We start from the raw sequence: 20,879 nt of genomic DNA, 5'->3' as shown, positions 1-20,879 counted from the left end.
TTAGTGCTCTATGTAGACTTTAGTTTATTGCTAACGATAGCCGCATGAAGAACACGGGCAAAGCCACGTGTCAGGAAACCGTATTCTAGACTCTTACCACTAGATACATAGTTCCTCGTTGGATGAGTGGTTTTCGCGCTTGGCTACCAATCCGGTGGTCCAAATTCGATTCTCGGCTCGGCCAACGCTGAATTAGAGGATTCTTTACTGGTGAGAGAAATTGATTTCTCTTTATAATGTGGTTCGGATCCCACAATAAGCTGTAGGTCCCGTTACTAGGTGACCAATTGGTTCCTAGCCACGTAAAAATATCTAATCCTTTGGGCCATCCCCAGGAGAGCTGTTAATCAGCTCAGTGGTGTGGCAAAACTATACTTAACTTAACCACTAGGTACAAAGAGGCAGCAGAATTCTAGAAATGGTTGTAACAATCTACAACTGGGTTCATCTATTGTAACTCTTAATTGATTTAATTACAAGATGGTACCGTCTTGGTGGATTTTAAAACTTAGATTACTGGAATGTCAGTAGTAGCTGCTCTGAAGCCTAACCCCCAACAATTTTTACTACGTGAGGTTTTACGTTGAAAAATAAATCGAAAACAAATATGATCCCTCGTCACTGACGTCAAGAGATACGAAAACCTGTATTTTTAATTTCAAAACAGCTAAAGGTCAAACATCAAGTTAACACAAAGCAGAAACAAACAGAAGTTAGAGAACATTATTAATATGGTAAGGAATGTGAATCTTATATAAATTTGTAAAGCATCACTTGGAACGTGTCTATGCTCTAGCAATTGCTCTTATCTCCAAAACACGTAATTCGGATGTAATTCCTCAATAAGCTATGTCAAATTTGGCCTTCGCTACTGCTCGTCTTAAATCACGATTTTCAAGGTTGTTGTGGTGTATAGTTGAAAGTGAGGAACAGGTACTGGAAACGAAGTATATCAGTTCTTGAGAGACGTAGGTGTGCTGCTGAGGAGAATTCTAAGTAGGTTTTTCAAATACCTGGCCTGATATGGCAGTTTTATGCACTTAGATAGATAGATACGTAGTCTTTGGGAAGTACCTGTATAGAGTTAAGTATCATGTACACAATATTGCTGGTGATAGAAGTTCACTCTCGACGTGGTTCGGAAGTCACGTAAAGCCGTTGGTCCCGTTGCTGAATGACCACTGGTTCCATGAAACGTAAAAACACCATACAAACGAACAAACATGTACACAATATTAGTGCTTAATTAGATAAACAAAATGACTCGATAAATAAAGTGGCAGTCAAAACTGGTGCATTCCTGTTAGTTTTTAGTTTTCTTCTTTCCACAGCAGAGGACCATTGGGACATCTATTTGAAAAATTAGAAACAGTCGTATTAAAAGACTACGCTTGCTTTTTTCTCTCTCTCTGCATTCATAGAATTGAACATCTGCCAGTATAAATTACAAAATATTCAATGAAAAGAATTAGTAGTTCTGTTACTTAATACTTAAAAAATAACAAATTTTAAGTCTTTGCAATGCCGAAACAGCCACAGTAGTCCGCTCCACAGTTGACAAGGTCAAATTACTTTGAATTTCTCTTAGGCAAGAAACTCTGGAAAGCAAACATACAGTTGTTTTTAAATGGAATAGTCCTCATGACATTATAAGTTTTCGCTTAACAGTAAATCATCAATGTCGGATGTTTATACTACATAGTATGAATACTCGACCCAGTTTAGAGTTTTACAGTCAAGTTACCATCTTATATATAAATTTAGAAGTAAACTTCCGCTCACACTATGTGTTCAGTATAATGGGAATTATATGAAAATGAATTTCAAAGCAAACATTATCGATTTAACGACTTTATTTAAAATGCTTTAGTCTCTCATCTAACAAGACCTCATACTATAGAAAACGTGGGTAATTGTGGACGAGAAAGAAAATTTGTTTATGGAGTTGTTTAGGGCTAACTAGAATAAGTATAACAACCTTCCGTATCTTCTTTCGTCAAAGATTACCTATTTTATTTCAAGATAGCTTACCTAATTTTTGGACGATGCAAATACCCGTTAATTAAAGCCGTCTGCAATTTTTCCTCACCACATTCAAATGTAATTTTTCTTCCATTTTTCGTTTCAGCAACGACAGAGTCGAAAATAAATTCCCATTTTAATACAGAATAGCCCTGGTTGTCGAACATTGAAAGAAATCGACTGATTTACGTAAGAAAACAGGACGATGCCATTTTAAATAAATTTAGACGCGGTCAGTTTTACCCGATGAAAAGAAGATGGCTGCAGAAAAACCCTTAATAAAATTGAAAATAACCTATATCTCGCCCTCTAGTTATACGTCTTTCTATAATCTGAAGTCAAAAGAAGTCATTTTTATCTAAAGGAAAAGCATTATTCAAATTAATTAATTGATTGCCGGAGTTTGCCTGGCCTCAGAGCTACTAAAGTCACTGAACACTGTCCAGAGTAGTCCTAGGGTAAATCAAATTACTTTTTTACACACAAAATTATGATGGAGTTCAGGCCATACCCAGAGTTTTTTAAGGGGAGGGGGGGGGGGTGTCTTTTCTCCCAAAACTGGACCTTTTCTTCTATAAATGTCATTGCATATATAGGTATATACAAGATGAAATGCTTGAAAATATTTTAGTTATACTATCACTTCTATTTCCTACTAAAGAACGATGTTAGTGTTTAATAACAAAATAAACAAAAATAAAAGATTTGTCCGAAAACAAAAAACAAAAATTGTTTTTTTATTGCTTTATAATTACAGTTCAACGAAAAGGATAGTCACAGAAAATATGGACTTCCAGAAATTTGGGGGGCGTCGCTCGATCCCCACAACGGCCCTCCACCCCAACACACAGACACACACACACACACACACACTCCGTACAGCCTGGAGTTGTATTCATAATTCTGTTGTTTCTTTAAACTTTGTAATGAAGACACCCCAACAACAACGACGGCTGAGCTACGCATATCATACATACATGTATCAGAATCTGTTCCCGCGATTTTGAAATTTGAAATAAAAATTCGGCCAAAGAATCGCATTAATGATCACATCACACCATTGCGTCAATTTTATGATTTGGATTTTGGCTTCACAAATAAATCTCATAATATTTTTGTTGAATAATGAATGATAAAAGAACAAGTCCCTTTTAGGAATGGAATTTTCCTACTTACTTTATCTAAATAATTCGCCATATCCATATATATATATATATATATATATATATATATATATATATATATATATATATATATATATATGTTTATATATCTGGCCAATCCACTCGACTCTGTGTTTAATATACACTCTTCAATATGCTACTCTTTCAGCAACTCTGATCATAATCCTCTGTATGTGCAGGTGTGTATATGTATTTATAGTTGAACGTTATATACGATATATCTTTCATATACGAATGAAAGATCCACGGTACCCTCAACAAAATTCAAGGTAAGCAAAAGTAAAATTTTAGAACAATACTATAAAATCGGTTAGCAAGATCAGGATAAAGGTAGTTTTGCATATCTCCATAGTTATTTAGCATAAGCGTTCACACACACGTGTGTACCTGCAGATGTCACCATTACGATTCACAAGTAATTTGGAGTGAGTTTGCTTGCTTGTGAACTATCAGTAATGATTAGTTATTGGATTTTTTTATTTAATGCAGCAAATGCGGTTGGGATCATGGCTTGGCCAATATTTCCATGGCCTATATTTCTTATATACATTAATCCCAAATCAGTTAATCAATCTCATATCTATATCCAGTATTAAAAATAAATTGAGGAACATTATTGACCCGGAAATTACGGATCTCTTTTAAAGTTGACTCGATTCGGTCCGTACTATATAAAGTTCTTATATTATGCCCTCGTCTTTTATTTGGAAAAGAAAGTGTCGAAGAACATTATAAAACAATAGTACATTATATTTCCTTTTCTGTTGAAATACAAAATATTATTTTTCTTATTTACCGATCAATTCGTTAAGAGGTGTCGGCTGTTTTGAGCAAACGTAAGTATCAGTAGAAAGAGAATTGTTAAGTATCTGTGCAGTTCGCTAGATTAAAAAAAAAGAAAAAGAAAAAAAAAAAATTTAATGTTTAGTTCCTTTCTGGTCTTTGGGGTGCTAACTGCTAAGGCGGTTATAAGCTTCAAATATGGTGCCCAAGTGTTAAGCGTTTAATTACAGTGAAAGGGAAATACGGCCTTATGACAAAATGCGCGCGCAGGTTTATAATATACGTTCAAATGTGACCTCGACGAATCTCCTCCTCCCACTCCCAACCTTCCCTTCTGCCCACACAGAACGACTTACTTTAAGTTACTTTAGTTGTTATTGTTAGATTTAACCCAGTCATGTGCTGGCATGGATATTTGATGAGCAGCTTCTGAGATTAAGGAACAGTAAACCCTTACCTTTGTTATTTAGATATCATACACGGTTTGTTGTCGCTCATATGATTTTGTGTCACAAATGTCAATTAAAGAACTTTAATTGTCCTTGCAGTACACACACACACACACACACACACACACACACACACACACACACATATATATATATATATATATATATATATATATATATATATATATATATCTATATATATATATATATATATATACTGCAAGGGTAATTAAAGTTCTTTGACATTTAATTACCCTTGCAGTATATACGTATATATATATGTATATATATATATATATATATATATATATATATATATATATATATATACGTATATATATATATATATATATATATAATATATATATATACGTACATATATATATATATATATATATATATATATATATATATATATATATATATATATATATATATATATATATCGAGCTAAGAAAATTTGCGGGTATAGAATGGTATAGAAAGACCATAAACAGAAAGGAGTGGAAGGACATGTCTGAGGCTTTTGTCTTGCAGTGGACTAGCAACAGCGATGATGATGATGATGATGATATATACACACACACACACACACACACACACACACACACACATATATATATATATATATATACATGTGTGTGACTAGGTTAGTTTTATATCAGTTATTCAGAACTGGAGTTATTAAGGATGGGTTATTGGGGAAAAAATATAGTTCGTCTCTATGATTTTAATTAAACGACGTGGAATACAATTGAAGTATTGAACAAGCACTCTCGAAAATAAAAAGGATAGCCATCCAACTCACCAAGTAGCATCGAAAGGAGATTATCTTTGAAACCCCTCCCGATTTTGGGTTTATTATTCCCAAGAGGCATTAGTGATAGTGAAATGGGTTTTCAGCACTGTACTTGGGTTCTGTGGCAATATATATTTTCAGGTCTGACCGCCAGCCCGCCGTCAAGATATAATTGATTGACTGTAGTTTTATATATCTTTATATGTGTGTTTATAATAACATCACAGGGCTTTCACCTAAAAGGGTATGTGCAGCTATGGATCTTGTAACCACATAGGTGCATTCGATCAAAACTTTGGTCATGATAACAATTGGTTGTTTTTAAGTATCATCATAAAAACTATTTACCGTTTCATAGTTATAGAGCAGCCATGACTTTTTGTATTGGCGACATGAAATTCCAAAATTCGTTAAACAGTGGCGTTGCCCTGTGAACGTAAGTTTTATGGCTGGATTAGAGACAAGAAAATTCACCTGGGGGTGAAACGCAACGTTTTTAAATATAAATTTTAATTTCTCTCTCTCTCTCTCTCTCTCTCTCTCTCTCCCGAACTCACAAATCTCCGTTCCTTCTGTCCTCCCTCCCTCTCCGTCTCTCTCTATCTCTCCTGTTCTCTCCTCTCCTCTCTCTCTCTCTCTCTCTCTCTCTCTCTCTCTCTCTCTCTCTCTCTCTCTCTACTTTATCGACGAAACATTAAAAAAAGTGAAGCGCACTTTTACGAGAATGATTCTTATTCAGTTATGATACGAAATTTATTTCGTAACGCATCATCCGTCAATAGTATGATGGTTATTAAGTTTGCTGCTTCTCCTGTAAATATCTATTAGATAAAGTAAATATTGCAAATCCATTTTCCTCACCAACTCAAATGATCTAATAATCTTTTGTACTTTTCGTTATTACCAAAATTTCAAATGCTTGTTGCGGGGGCATATTCTGTTAACGGTCTTTCGATATGTTTTTTCTCGTCTATTTTACCATAATATTACATTCTAAAATTTCAGATCACCATCGCGGCAAAATCGTGATTGCTCGTTTGTGATGACCTGATTCATTTGCAAAATTGAAGGACTCGATTTCATTTTCGACATACAAAATGCGATGGCTATATTCTTTGCAAGATAACTAAATATTATCGTTAGAAAGTAGACACTACCCTTGTTCCCCATCATTCACCTGCATGATAAGTCTTACTTCATAGCCTGCCATACTTCGTCCTATTTTCAAAGGAACTGTCGATAATTTTACAAAGTTCTTTACGGTTGCATTCCGGAATATTGCCCAATATTGCCAGAGACCTGAATAAAAACCGGAACGGCAAAAGAAACCCTTGAGATAAAATGACCTCTTTCCAAGCACTTGCGTCAGAACCATTTGTAAGTGACTGTCATAAGTAACACCAATTTGACAGCGTGCATACTGATATCACCAACGAGGAATTCGTTTATCAGTATGAGGTCTGGCGCAAATGATTTCCTGTCCCTTTGTCATTACCGAAGACGCCATTGCTCCAGGTTGTTTGAACGTGTCGTTGGGCACCCGTGGGGCACACAGTTTAAACTGAACAGAAATGGTTCTACCATAACGACCTTACACATAGCTGGCATACCATCCTCATTCATAATTCTTGGAATTCTATTTTCACTGCATATGCCATATAAAGTATAGCCTTATGTTTAACTGATAGTATTGCTAAGGCTAGATATATTAAAAGTGTGGAATCTATTTAAACTTTCTTCAAAGGATGAATAAAAACAACAAATAAAGAAATAACCAGCTAAAGAAATTTTGCTTAACATTTTTGCTATAGGGTATATCAATGAATTAAGGAGTACAGTCAGTATGTATAATAGGTACATTTGGATCGTATATTGTGTATATGCAATCGTAACTGACCCATTTTGTAACTGAATATTGATATTATTTACATCCCTCTATTTTACCATAATAAATAAACAAAATTGCATAATTGTAATATGTTAAGGAAGATGGTAGAAATATATTAGTTATGGATGTGCAGTATTTGCTGTTGAACGCATAATTTTGGTAACACAGTTAGGGTCGCTTTGTTGACAGATTAGGGTCATTTTGGTCACGTAAGCCCGCTTCCGAACAGGCTGTTTTCTCATGTTATCCTTACATTTGTCCAGCTAACTCTATAAAGACGGTGTCGTACATCAGAGCACACACCTTTTCTTTATGTGTACGTTTCTGCGCTATGTACCGTCGCGTAGTTTGCGTTTTTTTTTTTTAGAGAGAGAGAGAGAGATTATCTTAATTACATCATCAGGGTTCTGTGAAAAGATACAGAGATGAAAATCAGTTAAATGAGGTTATAACGTCAATTAAAATCCAGTTTAACACAGCTGAGAATAATAAACTTTAAACAACTGAATATTTACAACTAACTGATAATTTCATAACCTAATGTAAAATATTAAAAAACGAAATATAAAGTTAGCACACCTTATTGATACAGAAAACAACATTGAACTGGACACGAGCGAAACTAATATCCACTCACATAAAGTAAGTTAAAACTATCAAATGAGGTAAACAGGTAACTGATGTAATAGGGTAACAATAACACTAGCAGGAGACAAGTTAAAAACGGTGCTTACAAAAGCTTTGCCAATTAAGCGGCAATTATAAACAACATACAAGAAGTTTAAATAAGACAGAAACCATATGACATGAAACTAAGGTTTAAAAAAGTATTACACATACTCACACACAAGCATATACATATAAATAGATATATGCACACCCTTACACACACAAACGCATGTAAATGTATATTAGTTTCAGACAAAAACAGCTGGACAGGAGTAGAGTAATCATTTAGACTATACTCTTTTCTTTTTTTTTTTTTATCTGTCCATCCGCCTGTGGTGTTTTTGTATGGTAACACTGCGTCCGGGCTTTAGATAGTTACATTCAGCTTACATTCAACGATTATAATAATATCCTATTTCGAATATTAACGGTGTAATTCGCATACAGTAAATTATTAAAACACTTTTCAGTTGCAAATGTACACCCAGATATTCTTTTATTTACCTAAAACTTACACATAGCGTAACTATCTAAAGCCCGGGACGCAGTGTTACCATACAAAAACACCACAGGCGGATGGACAGAGGAAAAAAACAGAGTATAGGTACGTACATGTTCTTTTATTATTATTAATGTTTCCAAGATTAAAATTTCATTTGCATTGTAATTTTAGTCAATAGTTTCAAAGCCTTTGGTTTCAATATCAGTCTTACAGATTCTAGAATGATTTCGTACTTCAGACTGATCTGGGCTGGAACAAGGTATATATAGCTTGGCCTGGACAGTCTGCTCCCAGTACAGAAACTTTTCATAGAGCCCTGATTAAGTCATTTAGATCATTACGAAACGCTGGAAGAATAAATGCCCCAAGAAATGATCACAGCAACTATGACCATGTCTTGGTAATAAGACGAAAGTACTTACCATCTCAATCGGTTCATTTTTCCTTCGTGGTTGTAACTTTGTACAAAGAATCATCACGTTTTCACATTTTTCGTAATTTAAAATGAAACACACACATATATACGTACATATGTATATTTATTATACACATAGTATAAATATTTATGTAATATATGCATATGATATATATATATATATATATATAGATAGATAGATATAGTGTATATATACACTGGTACTTCTCGAAAAATTTTCACCGCTCAAAAGACGAATAGGTGTTAAGGTGACACAATCGGGTTAAAAAAACGCAGTCTTGGCGGGTTATCAACACCGATTCATCATAGCTTTTATTGCGCCGACCTTGAAAAGATAACACATCTGTCATTCATGACGTTATTTTTCAACCCAGTTCGCAAGAATCCAAGAATGCTTTGTTCCACTGGTTCGCCGACTTTTGCAGCTGGGTATAAAAGGCCCATGCTCTACGGCATAGAGACACAGTCTTCAGTAGACAACAATGGGGCTCTCTGGCAACATTTGCATCATCTTCGGTTGGGCCCTGGTATGATATTTAATCTATTACTTGATGTTTATGATATTTGATTTATTTCATGGTGTCTCGTTAGAATTTACATAATACGAGTTTTTATTTATTGTTCGGAATGTTAGATCAGATCATCATATCTTGCTTTTCGTGATTTGTATCTGTTGCTCCAGTTTTTTTTTTTTTTTTTTTTTTTGTAGTTTTTTGTAGTTATTGAAAATTTTAGAATGTGAAACACATTGAAATTTTTGTTAAAGCAACATGGAATACGAGATGTAAAAGAAATATTTTCTCCCTGGTATGATGCTGATGTTTTTTTTCTGCACAAAGATACAATAGTCTTTTCTTTTATCAATGCGCAAGCTCGCAGGATCGCCCGATCGCACAATACATATTCTTCCATTTCTATCATCAACGTTTGATTGAAATATATAAGTAGAAAAATAATCGGATTAGTCTTAATATTGATTCATGTAGGCAGGCGATCATCATCATTCTATATGCTCTCACTGAAGGAAATGTATAAAATCTCTTTCTTATCTTCAGGTGGCCCTGTTGCAGATCAGCTCGGTGTCTTGCGGGTAAGTTGACAACGAAAAACATATAACGGTTTTTCTAAAACATTTTCGAACGAGTGGGAATATCTGAATATCTCGGGATGCCAGACATCCACTGAGATATATCCTCAAACATTTTTTAATCAAAATACTTGACATTCCCAGATCATTTTTCCCCATGTTTGATTTATGTAAATTAAACATTATAACGCCAAGAATAATTTTGTTGCTACGAATACCAAATTGTCTTGTCAAATTTTCTGCCAACATAACGGAAGCATTAAACTAGAAAGGAAAGAACTGCCTGCGAGTTTTTGATGTCTTTTAGTTGATAATGATGCTTCTCTTCGTGAAACTAATCAGTAAAAACAGATGCCTTGAGCAGCATGAAGAGCGAAATGGTTTGACTTTCCCTTCTCTAGTTTACAATGATTAGTTTTCCCCTCTTTCCATCAAACTCTCTGGCCTGGCGTACAGTTCTTACTAACCCGCGAATGTGGCTTAATTCTGTTGCACACAGGTTGGAAGCCTCATTTATCTCCTCAGGTATTCAGATTTTCATAGCCCTCTCCAAGTGTGCATTTTGACTTCCGATTCATGTGGGTAACATCCCTTATTCAACCATCATTAACTATTGTTCAATGACTTCGGTGTTTCCTCAGAAAACTTAGTCCAGGAAGATATAAACATACTCTCATTTAGAGTACTTTAGATATTGTTCAGCACAAATGTGGAGGTGTCACGTTCAGTGTACCGTTTGTCGTCTGATCACTGAGTCTGTGACTTCTTGAAGGATGGACTGCCACAAAGTGCATGAATATGAATAACTTTGTAAGGGGGTGGGCTTCATAGCAATGAAAAATAATTAAAGGAATATATATATATATATATATATATATATATATATAATATATATATATATATATATATATTCCTTTTCTTATTTTTCATTGCTATGAAGCCCACCCCCTTACAAAGTTATTCATATTCATGCACTTGAATGAAAAATGAGGCAGTCTACTATATATATATATATATATATATATATATATATATATATATATATATATATATATATATATATATATACATTTCCAAGCAAGCAATTTTAGATGAGGTTGCTAACGGTGGGTGTTAGCAGTATGTTGACCTACGTTTGAATTGTCTCACAAAACTACTTCGTTTTCCACATGCACTTGAAGGTATCATTTTTGTATTAAGAACGTTCAGTAATCGAAGTACTGACAGAAATATACCAATGGGGCGGAAATACAAAATTTACACATTGGACATCAATTCACAGGAGCTTTTATATTCTTCCAGCACTTCCACCATTGTCTGCACCGAGGTAGGACGGTTTCCTCATCCAAGTGACTGCGGTCGCTACGTCGACTGCATTCCGTCAGACACGAAAGAACATTTCCTGGTGAATGAAGGCCACTGCCACGGCTTCCCTTACTCCGCATCACTTCGACGGTGCGTCTCCAATGAAGAAGAACCCGGATGTACTCCAAAGGTTGGTCGTAAACGAAGAGGCGTCAGTTTTCCTGACGAAGAGTACAACTTCCTATGCACTGACGATATGAGCAAGACTGGATGCTACAACTGCCAGCTGAAATACGAGTGCATCGGTGGCCAAGCATTCGTTGAGTTTTGCTCAACTGGTTCCACTTGCTCGGACAACGCTGATTTCGGGGGTGGGGTCTGCCTTCCCTACGCGGTCACCGCAGCAGACGGTCGATGCAAATGTGATAAAATCGGAGTCATGCCGGACAGCTACAATGACGATTATTTTGTCTTTTGTGACACAAACGCCGATCCTCCCAAAGTCCAGAATTATAAATGCCCAGATGGTCAGAAGTTTAACCCGGAAGTTAACACCTGTCAAGATGTGCCGCCAGAACCTTGCAGTCAGGAGCCCGTCTTTCCACCATGTGGAAGCAAGATCGAAACGAGAGTTAATCCAAACGACTGCGCTTGGTCTTACACCTGCATACCGGGATATGACGTTATACCAGCCTGTTGTACAGGTAGGCAGTACTACGACGAATCATCTGGGCTGTGTAAGGACATTTGCGAGTATGTACCTGATTCAGGATCGTCTGAACCGGAGTGTGGAACGGCTGGGAGAATGGCTAATCAAAACGACTGTACCAAGTATCATGTGTGTCTTCCAGGAGTCAAAGAACCATACGAATCTAAGTCTTGCCCCGAAGGAACCTATTTCAAAGACACTGTATGCGTACCAGGGCCCTTACCCGAGGACTGCTTTACCTTCTCTTACTCAGATTGTCCTGGGTATGAGGAATTCAAAGGTACATGCTTAAATACATAAGAATATTCCAGATGAGATGTATCTATGATGCAGAATGGGTTTCTGTAGTAATTATTCTTGTGTTCCTCTACAAATGATTTCAGGTGAAAGTTACACTAATATAATAAAACTTGTTATGCAATAGTTGCGCGACTTGGAAATATTTCAATACAAATTTGAGTTTTTTTTTTTTGGTTGTTGTATTCTGACAGCCATCATTCTGAAATATAGAGGATTATATAGCAGACTGACCATTTTCGAAATGTCCTAGTTTACATATATTTAAGGGAAAATGTAATCATTAGCCTTTTTATCGAGAGAAATCGTTTACATATGAATAAACTTGAGTATAATGCTTACATTTTTGTTTTGTTTATGCATATCAACAGTGTCAACCCAAACAAAAGATTTTGCAGGAAGTTTCGGCAAATGTATCAAACGGTATAAGTTTTCTTTCACATTATATCAACTTCTGTTTCATAAATCACGGCAGTATACATTAGTTGCCTTGTAAATCATTTGAAACCATTTCTCCTAAGAAAGAAACTGCCGATTTTTAAATACCATTATTATTATCATTATTATAGGCATTATCGTTTCCAGTACAAGCCTTACTAATTATAGTTATAATGACATAGTGTTTGCAATTTGATGGAAGAATAAAAGTGATTTAAACAATATAGAAGAATCAGACGTTCAATGGACTAATAATAGAATGAACATTACAAAGTAACCAAAAGGTAAAAGTATGTATTACTTGCAGCCAACAAATTGTGATTTAAGCTTTATATATAAAAGTTAAGAACTTACACAGAAGAAGGATGAAAAGAGCAAAGGAGATAACATTCATAGAACCTGTAGCCTACTTTCATAATTGCTACCGCAACTGTTAGCTTCTATGATTAAGTATTATGTAATCGTACAAATTTATTCAGTATCGTCTGATTTCAAGGCACTGCGAACTGTGGGAAGCGTCATTTTTGAGATGCGGCACTATAAAATTTGTTTTCCTTATAGGCTAGTCTAATAAGCAAATTTCAGTGATATATTCCATAGAAACACAACGATATGCATGAACAGCCGGTTTTTAATGTCGGGACGCATTGGAGGAATGTTGTGGGTGGCCCCACCAGTATGTAGTGGGTTTCTCGAATATCAGACTTATCGATAACAAGATTATCATCTTTTTAACAGCGACTTAGAGGAGGTATCAGTTTTTGTCAACTAATGCGCCATCCTCACCATCTTTCTAAATATGAAAATTACAAATTGTAGTTGGTTAGGTTTCAATTCGACGAGTTCTAAAAAAATTATCGGTATAAGTTTTCTATCCCATATAATGAGAAATCATCATCTCCATTGACGAGTTTTTGATTAATTTTTTAAAAGAACTTAGTACAATTACCGATACGTTCTTCTCCTTGACTTCATCCAGATAAGTTTTCTCCCTTATATTAGGAGAAGCCACCATCTTCACTTTCACTTTGTTCACACTGTTTGGTTTTATGTACAGCCCTCTTTATTAATGATTGAAGGTGAAGGATACAGTAATGTAAGTGTTGTTATGCAGTAGTTGCACTACTTGGAAATATTTCAATATAAGCTTGAGCATTTATTTATTTATTTATTTATTTATTTATTTATTTTTTGCTGGTGGCTGTATCTGGACGTTCATCATTCTGAAATTTAGAGAAGCTTATAGGAGACTGTCCATTTTTGAACTATCCTAGTTTGCATATATTCAAGAGAAAATTTATTCCTTAACCTTTTTATCGAGAGAAATAGTTTACATAGGAATAAACATAATTGCTGCATTTTTTGTTTCGTTTATACATATCATCAATGTCAACCCTTCATTGCAGATTCGAACAATTTTATCTTCATGATAGTAGTATCCGTCATTTCACTACCTCAATAATCATACTCACAGGCATTTATTGAATCTCGCTATAGGCGATTCCTTTATCTCGAATTTCAATTGAAGTTAATCCCTCATCACCGGTTCCTCATTCCGCATTTATGTTCATTCACTATGAAATGCTCGTCATCAAATGCAGGGCAACTCTTATCCGTTCATTTATGATATCACTCATCACATTCGCATCTTGTCCCAGGGGCCACCAACCTTTGAATGTAGAAGAGCCATTTATTTAGTTGTTTTTGAAGATTAAGCTGGCCGTATGCCAGCACGGGCTCCTTCTCATAGGGCAGCCTGTAATAAATTATTTAGAGAATCATGAAAAATGTGGTACTGTCAGAGCCGCAATGACGAAAATGGTCTCCTGAGATCTATAATCAAAATCTGCAGTGCTTCTGAAATAACGGAATTGATGCCTATTATATGCTTTTAAAACTGAATAGAATTTAATCAAATATTGTCTTAAGAGTCTTACATTAATGTCTTTGTTTTAAATGGATACAATGGCATTTGTTCAGCGTTTGGAACCGCACAAGTGTCATGAGCCGCAGCTATATAGGCGACCCCTGTCTTATCCAGTCCTTGTCTTTTACTCATCCGATTGACAAGTATAACAAAACAGCTGATGCCGTTTACGTTTAAATACTTAGTAAAACTGCAATATTGGATGAATTATAATGACTGTACTGTTACATGGCACTATATTCTATTTGAATTTGCAGTCCATTATTTCGGCTAACAAAATGAAGTGCGAAAATAGAAGTATAAAAGTTATAGAAGTGTATTTGGTCAAGTGCATTATGTCTCTAGTATTATAGCCTTATTGTTTGGAAGTTGATACTGCGTCTTTCTTATAGTTGTCTATGCATGATTTTTACAAACTGTTGAAATAATTAGTATACAGCGGCCTTACACAAATGTAAAAAAGTAAGTAATATGAATGTGGTTTTCTTTCTGGATTTAATTATTAAATGGCTATTAATAAAAAGGCTGATTTTCTTCAGCGAAAATTTATCAGTTAAGAAGATCGACAAAAAAGAGTCAATCAATAGATAACCCTTTCTGAGTCAAAACACCTGGTCGAAGAAAAAATGAGTTAAATATTGTAGGATATGTTTTAATCCTATCCTACTGACCGCTTTAATGTCGTCGTTTCAAAGGATAAGCCTTGCAGGCTTGTTTTGGGTTTGACCTCTATTGTGTATCCTACAAGCCGACAGATTTCTCTACTAGAACCATTTGTGCTGCTCTGTGAGGGAGAGCATGCGTATGTTGGTCAGTTTTGCTATGTATTATAATAGATAGTTTCCTTATTATACCGTAATGTACACATTTAGCTTCAGAATTTGGCCTTTTATCGTATTCTAACTTAATGAGAAAACTTTGTCTTACTTTAGCCCCTATACTGAGAGGTAATTGTCTTTGTATGTTGTGTCCTGTGGGGTTGATTGCCATCAATTCCTTAATTTTAGGAACCCTTTTCCCACCGAAATACATTTGCTTCCTGACACGGGTGGCAGTTTTTACTTTGTCTTAATTTATACTGAAGAAATTTGAAAATCGCGAAGTTGAGATTTCATTGCGCGAGTGACCACGACCTATGTCTGTCTGTAATGTACTGTGTATATATGCTAGGATTAAAGTGATAATAGTACTACTGCTTAGTAACAGAATTATATGTATGTTAATTAAGAAACCAACCATTAATGTCTGGAGAGATCGAACCTACATTATTTTCTCTCTCTCTCTCTCTCTCTCTCTCTCTCTCTCTCTCTCTCTCTCTCTCGTCTCTCTCTCTCTCTCTCTCTCTCTCTCCCCTCTCTTCTCTCTCTCTCTCTCTCTCTCTGTATTTTTCTGGGTGTCACGTCACGTGGCGGATCTAGAAATCTTTCATATGGGGGCACTTGAAACTATCATATATATAGACATGTATATATATATGTGTGTGTGTGTGTGTACGCACTTACGGTATGTATATATATATATATATATATATATATATATATATATTATATATATATATATATATATGTGTGTGTGTGTGTGTGTGTGTGTGTGTGTGTGTGTGTACGCACTTACGGTATGTATATATATATATATATATATATATATATATATATATATATATATATATATATATATATATATATATATATATATATATATATATATATATATATAATAATCATGAAGATTGTTACAATGTTTCCAACGGCTGTATCTTACCAAGCAGTAGCAGGTGAAGAGCAGTTGCTCTGGCAAATACAAGAATCAAATACATGCATAAAAAAAAACAAATGATATAATTTTATTTTCAGTGCTTCTATCAATATTTTATTTGTGCGCAGTGGGTACATATTATCAAAATTTAATTATGGCTTCGAGATTTACACACTATTCCATCCATCGGGAACGGTGCCTCCCCCCCCCACCCTAACCCCGGCTCTAAATCCGCCCGACGCGTTTCAGGAAACCAGTGAGAACCTGAAGAATGAAAGATTGTTTGAATGAAATGTAACCGTTGTTCTGTTGTTTTAGATTAAGCCTGCCAAGAACTGGCACGGGCTCTTGCTCCTATAGAGCAGCTGGTAGATGGCGCAATGTTTTAAGTAGGAAAATATTCTTGGCAGTTTAAAAATGATAAAAAAGGGAAGGTAAAACAGCAGCGAGTCTCAGTAGTGTGGAAGTACTGTGAAGGAATTAGACGTATTAAGGAGGTCGAAATTTACCATGTTGTCGCGGCCACCAAGGGCGGAGGCCGGGATAGGATTAAACAGATTTTCCAGAGAAAGGCCTGTGTGGCTGATGTTTTGACTTTGGCTAAGCGTTTCGAAATTTCGTGTTGCCTGGCGGAATTCCTTTTTTTTTTTCTTTTTTTTGCAGAGGGTGTCCGCACACAGTAAAAGTGACAAAAGGAGGAAATGTTTATTTTTAAAGACTGCCACAAACACACACACATATGTATATATATTATATATATTATGTACATTAGCAGTTTCGTGGTAAGCAATGTAGTTCCCGCAGGCTTTTGACTTGGAGAGAGAGAGAGAGAGAGAGAGAGAGAGAGAGAGAGAGAGAGAGAGAGAGAATTGATATTAAAAGATGTATTTAGGATGAACTTGTTAACACACACGCACATATATATATAATATATATATATATATATATATATATATATATATATATATATATATCATATATATATATATATATATATATATATATATATATATAGTATATATATATATAAAGAAATTTTGTATATAATCCTGTATGTATGTAGTATATATAAATATATATATATATTATGTATATATATATATATAATATATATATAGATATATATATATATATATATATATATATATATAATATATATATATATTATATATATATATATATATATAATATAATAATAAGCGAAATACCACAATGTCTTAGAAAAGACGAAAGCGCTTGGATTTCTGTCTCTCATTTTCTTGTGGTATTCGCTTATTTAATTAAGTCATGTGCATCTACTGTGATTTTTTAAGCATATATATTATAATAGACATACATACATATATATAATATAAACATATATACATAATAAATTTCGTTATAGAAAAATGTAGTTCCCGCAGGTTTATAGAGAGAGAGAGAGAGAGAGAGAGAGAGAGAGAGAGAGAGAGAGAGAGAGAGGTCATAAATGATACTCTCATACAATATACTTAAGTTATTGACATTACAGTGACATCAGTAAAAAGTCCTTATCAGAGATAGATATACAGTATTTTACATTGACAACATTGCAGAAGTTCATTCTAACTCGTATAAAAGTAAACTGATGTGCGTATTTCTATATAATAAAACAAAAGGCTACAAAGAGAAAATTTTCGTAAAGGCGAAAATAAGAAAACGAAGGGGTCAAAGATCTAAACAAAATAATAAGAACTCTTAACATGTCAGTGAGAAAAATCGCATATATATCAGGCTTAGTAAAGCCGAAATAAAAACATACCTCTTTTGGATTCGGTAGGTTGAATAAAACAAAAGAAGATTAACCAGCTGTGCTCCAGCGTCTGTGATAGGAGATAATTCCAAGGTTTGCCAGGCTTAAATCGTGGTGCCTAAGGCTCAGGATCATTTTGTGCCCTAGGAGCAAATCCCTAATACTCAGGGGAGTCCTTGTTAAGTCTCCAGGTCAAGCTGGTTGTATCGAAGGAGTTTCCTTTATTTTAGGAATTATTAATCCATTGACCAACCCCTTTCCTTTTTCTCATTTCTCCCCCCTCTCCCTGCCCCGGGTGCATAAATAGGCGAAGAATGAGCAGAGAAATTCAGTACTCTTGAACTCGTTCGATTGGGAACATCCTCGCTAATTGCCCACTTTTCGTCCCGGGCAAAGTCTCCTCTTCCCACCGCTGACGAAAGAAGATTGAATTCTGTGATGACAAGTCTTCCTTGGAGTGCCTTAAAAACAAGCCAGGACTAAATATTCAACATGGTTTTCGCGTGCATCACGCAGGTAATTCGATGTGTTATATTCATTGGGTTTCGTGAAATGTAATGTAATTTTACTGTTTCATAGAAAGTTTTTTTTATTAAGCGATTGCTTGATCTTGTGCAGCGATTAGTTCATCGTATGGGAGCGTTTGCATTGGACGGGATTGAATTTTAAAAAATCATATTAGATGTATTTTTGGAACGTTTCTTTGAATTTGATCCCCAAGATAGATGCTTATCTTATTAGTTATTTCCATGTGTATAGGTTTGTTGATGGCTCCGAGTTTCGCAGTTCCATGAGGATTTTATGTTTATTATATTATGTTAAAGAAAGCCGCTAGTATCAGAAACTATAAAGGGATGCAGTGGCGTTGGGAAGGAAACATCTGGATTTGTTTATCGGTGTTTTGGGGGCATTGTTAATTATTTCAGTAATATTTTTAAAGGCATGTAAAGCCGCACAAAATCATAATAGCCGAAATCACATTTTCTCGAGATTTCTTCATTTTTTCGATAATTTTTTTTATATTCCATTTAATAATTTCTTACGCTGATATGATTTTTCTTCTGATGCCAAATGCTTTTGCAGTCGATGGCATCCATTCCAAAGAATTGACTTTGGGTGGTTAATAGAATTTTAAGAAAATCCAAGGTCACTCTCATAGAGAGTTAGATGAATAGATAGAGATGGATCGACAGATAATTATCATGTTTTTTATTTTTTTAACAAAAGACTGTAAATTGTTTATTATAGAATATCTCAACAGAAAAAAAACTTATATTTTCATTTTGCTTTATGAACTGTGATAGCCTATAACAAACGGAACGCAAAAAATACAGTTAATTCACAAGATGGATTATGGTGTCTTACTGTGAGTGGTTATAGGAAATTTTTCAGTCTGTAATCTTGAACTAGTAATTAAGATGCAGTTTACAAGTGAACATGTCACACTTATCAGAATAAGTTTCACATTTTATTAAATTAATTATGATGTTAAATGTTAGGTTAAATGTTAGATTGCACTCGGTACAATCATGCATGATAGTATAGTTTTTATATTGTTTTGTTTTCAGTTTATGTTCTGTTAATGTCTATGAAATTAACATACACATGAATCAATTACAATAATGCATGTCGCGTATATTTCAATGAGCGAAAACTTTTCATTATACCGAATCAGATTATGTAGTATTCAACTGTGTTGTAGAAATATATATAGTTTTCCAATTTTGACGAAACGAGGCCACATGGGATTCAAGGAGGAGGGCCTCCTGTTCTTAATATACGATTTTACGGAGTTCAATAAATGGCAACTGGTGAATCTAATAAAAAATATAATGCTTTTATGCGATCCGTGTTGTAAAACATCTGTAGAGCACGGATTCCTGAAATATTGCCTATTTTCTGAAATGGTCTTACTCGAACAACCAAGAGACGGAAACGGTTGAGAATATTCCAGTTTTTGGGTGAGTGCGTCAAATTCTTAAGGCCTTTTTTTTTTTACAGGCTGCTCCAGGAACAAGAGCCCGTGTCAGCTCAAGGCTGGCTTAATCTTAAACAACATAAGGCGATTTGAAGGATTAAGTTTTTGCACCAATTCTTTGAAAGATTTAAAAATGAACATTATGCGCACGCAAGAGTACGAAAGGCACCCGAATGGGGGAGAACTGTATCGCTAAGAACACAGCGAGCGATCGGAGTAGATCTGAGACCCAAATATATATTTTACAGTAATATGAAGTAAAAGTCACAAAAGGGAAAGTAAACACCACGGCGTTCGAAGTATTAAAAAAATTTGAAGTAAAAGTACCACCAAAAAATAAAGGCTACGGCATTCGAGTCAAGTTTTAGTGTCAACTACGACAGTTTATCCAATTAAATACTTCTGGTCAGTTTTCGTAAAGAAGTCCCAGCTTTTCCTGGAAGGACCTAAAAATTCAGAAATGTAGATCACCAGGCAGTTCGAAGGGACTTTCTTTACAGCTATACGAAAATCCTGCATAAAGACAGAATCTGGAGCTATTCTCGTGTCAGCTAATTATTCACCAGTTCTCTCTTCCATCTTTCTGTCCACCCTCTCCTAACAAGTGATTCATAGTGCAACTGCGAGGTTTTCCTTCTGTAACATATTTAAAATCTTATTACTGTCAATTTCCGTTTTAGCGCTGAATGACCGCTTGCCCTTTCGCTTAAATTCTATATTCTATTCTATTATTCACCAGGTGAATTAAACCATTATCATTATTATGTCAGTATGATGATTTATGACAAGAAAGACTACAGATATATTTCTACAAATATGGATGCTTTAAAGATTGAAATCAGTATATTTTTATTATTATTATTAATATTATTTCCAGGGC

At 34.8% G+C, this 20,879-nt stretch overlaps 1 protein-coding gene across 1 annotated transcript; it reads left to right on the top strand.

Annotated features, from left to right (window-relative positions):
• Positions 1-9,169: 9,169 nt before the first annotated feature.
• On the top strand, positions 9,170-12,471 carry LOC135196324 (uncharacterized). The gene is made up of 3 exons (XM_064223070.1): positions 9,170-9,259; positions 9,788-9,822; positions 11,122-12,471. The coding sequence occupies exons 1-3, from the start codon at positions 9,215-9,217 to the stop codon at positions 12,131-12,133; spliced, it is 1,092 nt and encodes a 363-aa protein (XP_064079140.1). The 5' UTR covers positions 9,170-9,214; the 3' UTR covers positions 12,134-12,471.
• Positions 12,472-20,879: the final 8,408 nt, after the last annotated feature.

Source organism: Macrobrachium nipponense, chromosome 17, assembly GCF_015104395.2.
Source record: "Macrobrachium nipponense isolate FS-2020 chromosome 17, ASM1510439v2, whole genome shotgun sequence".
NCBI classification, from domain to species: Eukaryota; Metazoa; Arthropoda; class Malacostraca; order Decapoda; family Palaemonidae; genus Macrobrachium; species Macrobrachium nipponense.
This window is presented reverse-complemented; position numbering and strand designations above follow the sequence as displayed.